Source organism: Helianthus annuus, chromosome 17 (assembly GCF_002127325.2).
Source record: "Helianthus annuus cultivar XRQ/B chromosome 17, HanXRQr2.0-SUNRISE, whole genome shotgun sequence".
In the NCBI taxonomy this organism is placed as follows: Eukaryota; Viridiplantae; Streptophyta; class Magnoliopsida; order Asterales; family Asteraceae; genus Helianthus; species Helianthus annuus.
Window position 1 is genome coordinate 90369094 of NC_035449.2, and position 2157 is coordinate 90371250.

The 2157-nt window shown below is 38.4% G+C and overlaps 1 protein-coding gene across 1 annotated transcript; it reads right to left on the bottom strand.

The window, feature by feature from the left end:
- Nucleotides 1-255: 255 nt before the first annotated feature.
- LOC110923519 lies at nucleotides 256-1026 on the bottom strand. The gene has a single exon (XM_022167600.2). The coding sequence runs from the start codon at nucleotides 761-763 to the stop codon at nucleotides 329-331; it is 435 nt and encodes a 144-aa protein (XP_022023292.1). The 5' UTR covers nucleotides 764-1026; the 3' UTR covers nucleotides 256-328.
- Between the last annotated feature and the right edge of the window lie 1131 nt (nucleotides 1027-2157).

Consider the following 2157-nt stretch of genomic DNA (forward strand, 5'->3'; position numbering starts at 1 on the left):
ATAGAAGGCGATTCCTCGTTTAGTCGATCAGACTCATTATACATTCCACCTAATGACACACAATCCCATATCACCATTCACCATTTGTTTATCATAATTTTGTAATGAAGAAGAAACTTTAATCACGCACCATATTTTCAAATTCATATTTTTAATACAATATATTTGTTTTTTTTTCTTATTTCCCGTTATTATTTTATAAATATTTAAATATAGTATAGATCAAATCTAAGATCCAAGTAATTTCTTGACAAGGGTTTGAACATTATGCTCACTATCAATCCATATCCCAAATACAAAACAAATCAATGCCAATGAGTTCCAACTTCTAATCATACTTTTCTCTCCAAGAATACACCAAAAACATGACCCAAGAACTGGCGAGCATCGTATCCCCAACAAGTTGCTTCGGCCAATCTCTCGCCAAATCTTCAAGTCTCCTCTCAAAGTAAACTCTCCAAACAGCCATTGACAAGTGAAGCACCACACACCCTTTAGCAAAAAACCCATGAAACTCCCGATCTTTAACAAATGCAACCATAAAATATATGAACCCGATCCCACAAAGCAGGAATCCCACAAACGAATGCGAAGTTTGTATCAACAACTGATCATGCGGAGTGGATCCCGACAGTTTCCTAGCAGTCTCAATGCCATGCCCGAACACCGAGATCTCATCGAGGTAAAACATGATCAAACTACCACAACATATCGCGATCAAGGAGTGCAAAAGACAGATTACAAAAAACCCAGATGACTCCATTGAATGACAGCAAAATCCCAGTTGTTGTTTGAGTTTGACTTGTTCTTTCAATGTCGTGTAAGACACTTTTTATAAAAGATTGGATACATTGGATGCTAAGTATGGAAAATTTAGGAGTTTGTAGAAGACGATGATAAACTAAACTTTTAGGGTTATGTGATGTGATCTGATCTGAAATTGGGATTGGAGAGGTGAACTGGAAGTATTGATGCGAAGATGACGGGGAAAGAAAGGTGGGAATGGGCGTCTTGAAAGAAGTGCATTGTAAATTGGGTCGACGGTTTGTCGTTTAATATAATTATGTTACCAACTTGCAATATTTTTGTTTGTTCCTATGCACCAGAAGATAACGTGTGTTGCCAATAATATCTTCATCAAGTGTTCGAAGGTTTGCATTTCTCTTGAGAGATACAAGTTCAACTTCCACTTGATGTAAAGTGAGACATTGGTGAGCAATGATAGGAGATTCAGGGAAACCTGTGTTCGATCCTTGAGCTAAACAGGTTTTACCGGTAATTTCACCGTCGTGCCTACGAACGGGTGAGTTACTAGATTTTCTCCGAAATTGGTGATGGACTCGGGTACTCTCGGAGTACTCCATTTGCTCCAGTGGGTGCCCAAAGAGTACTCGGGATTAATTCTGTTGATCGTTAAAAAAAAAAAAAGAAGATAAGGTGTGTTTGGTTTGTTATAAGAAGCTAAAAAATTTAAGTGTGAAAAAGAGTTTAGATTATCAGTTCAGAACATAACATAACATGTAATCTATTGTCTTTGTCAATCTATCATTATATAAATTGTTGTAAGGTTTGCTAGAGGGGTGGGTGGGGGGGGGGGGGGGGGGACTTTGTTAATTATGTTCTCACAACTTTCTTCTACATATACAATTAACTTCTAGACTAGATTAGATCGGATTATTGGATCAAGACCCGTAGGCATCGGCCATCTAGATGATCACCATTGAGCCTTAAGGAATCATTGGTAGTGATGACGGGGTAGCCCAAATCTTCAATAACATGACTAAAACACATAACAGCTAAAGAGGTTGAACGGTTAAAGGGTTCAAAACCCGCGAAGTATTGTGAGCAGAAAAGTCCATGCACAGTAATCAGTTACATCAACTGATATCTCACCAACTCAGCCGAAAAAGTAAACATGTGCAAAAGAGAACAACATTTTGTCCGCAGGTCTAAAGCCTTCAACCCCTAAAAGGGTAAGCCTCCTACTGCAGCAAGGTTCACTATGTCAAAGATTTCCCATTTGGGAGAAAACCTTCCTTATAAATGACACTTCACTACATTCATTTCGGACATTCCGGATCAGCTCAGATCTTCTTGGATCTCTGATCTTTCTTCTTGTCTCACGAGAACTTGTTTCACACAAGTCTCTCTTCTTTT

Coding starts and splice junctions, on each gene's coding strand:
- LOC110923519 (XM_022167600.2), bottom strand. CDS start 763: ATGGAGTCATCTGGGTTTTTTGTAATCTGTCTTTTGCACTCCTTGATC.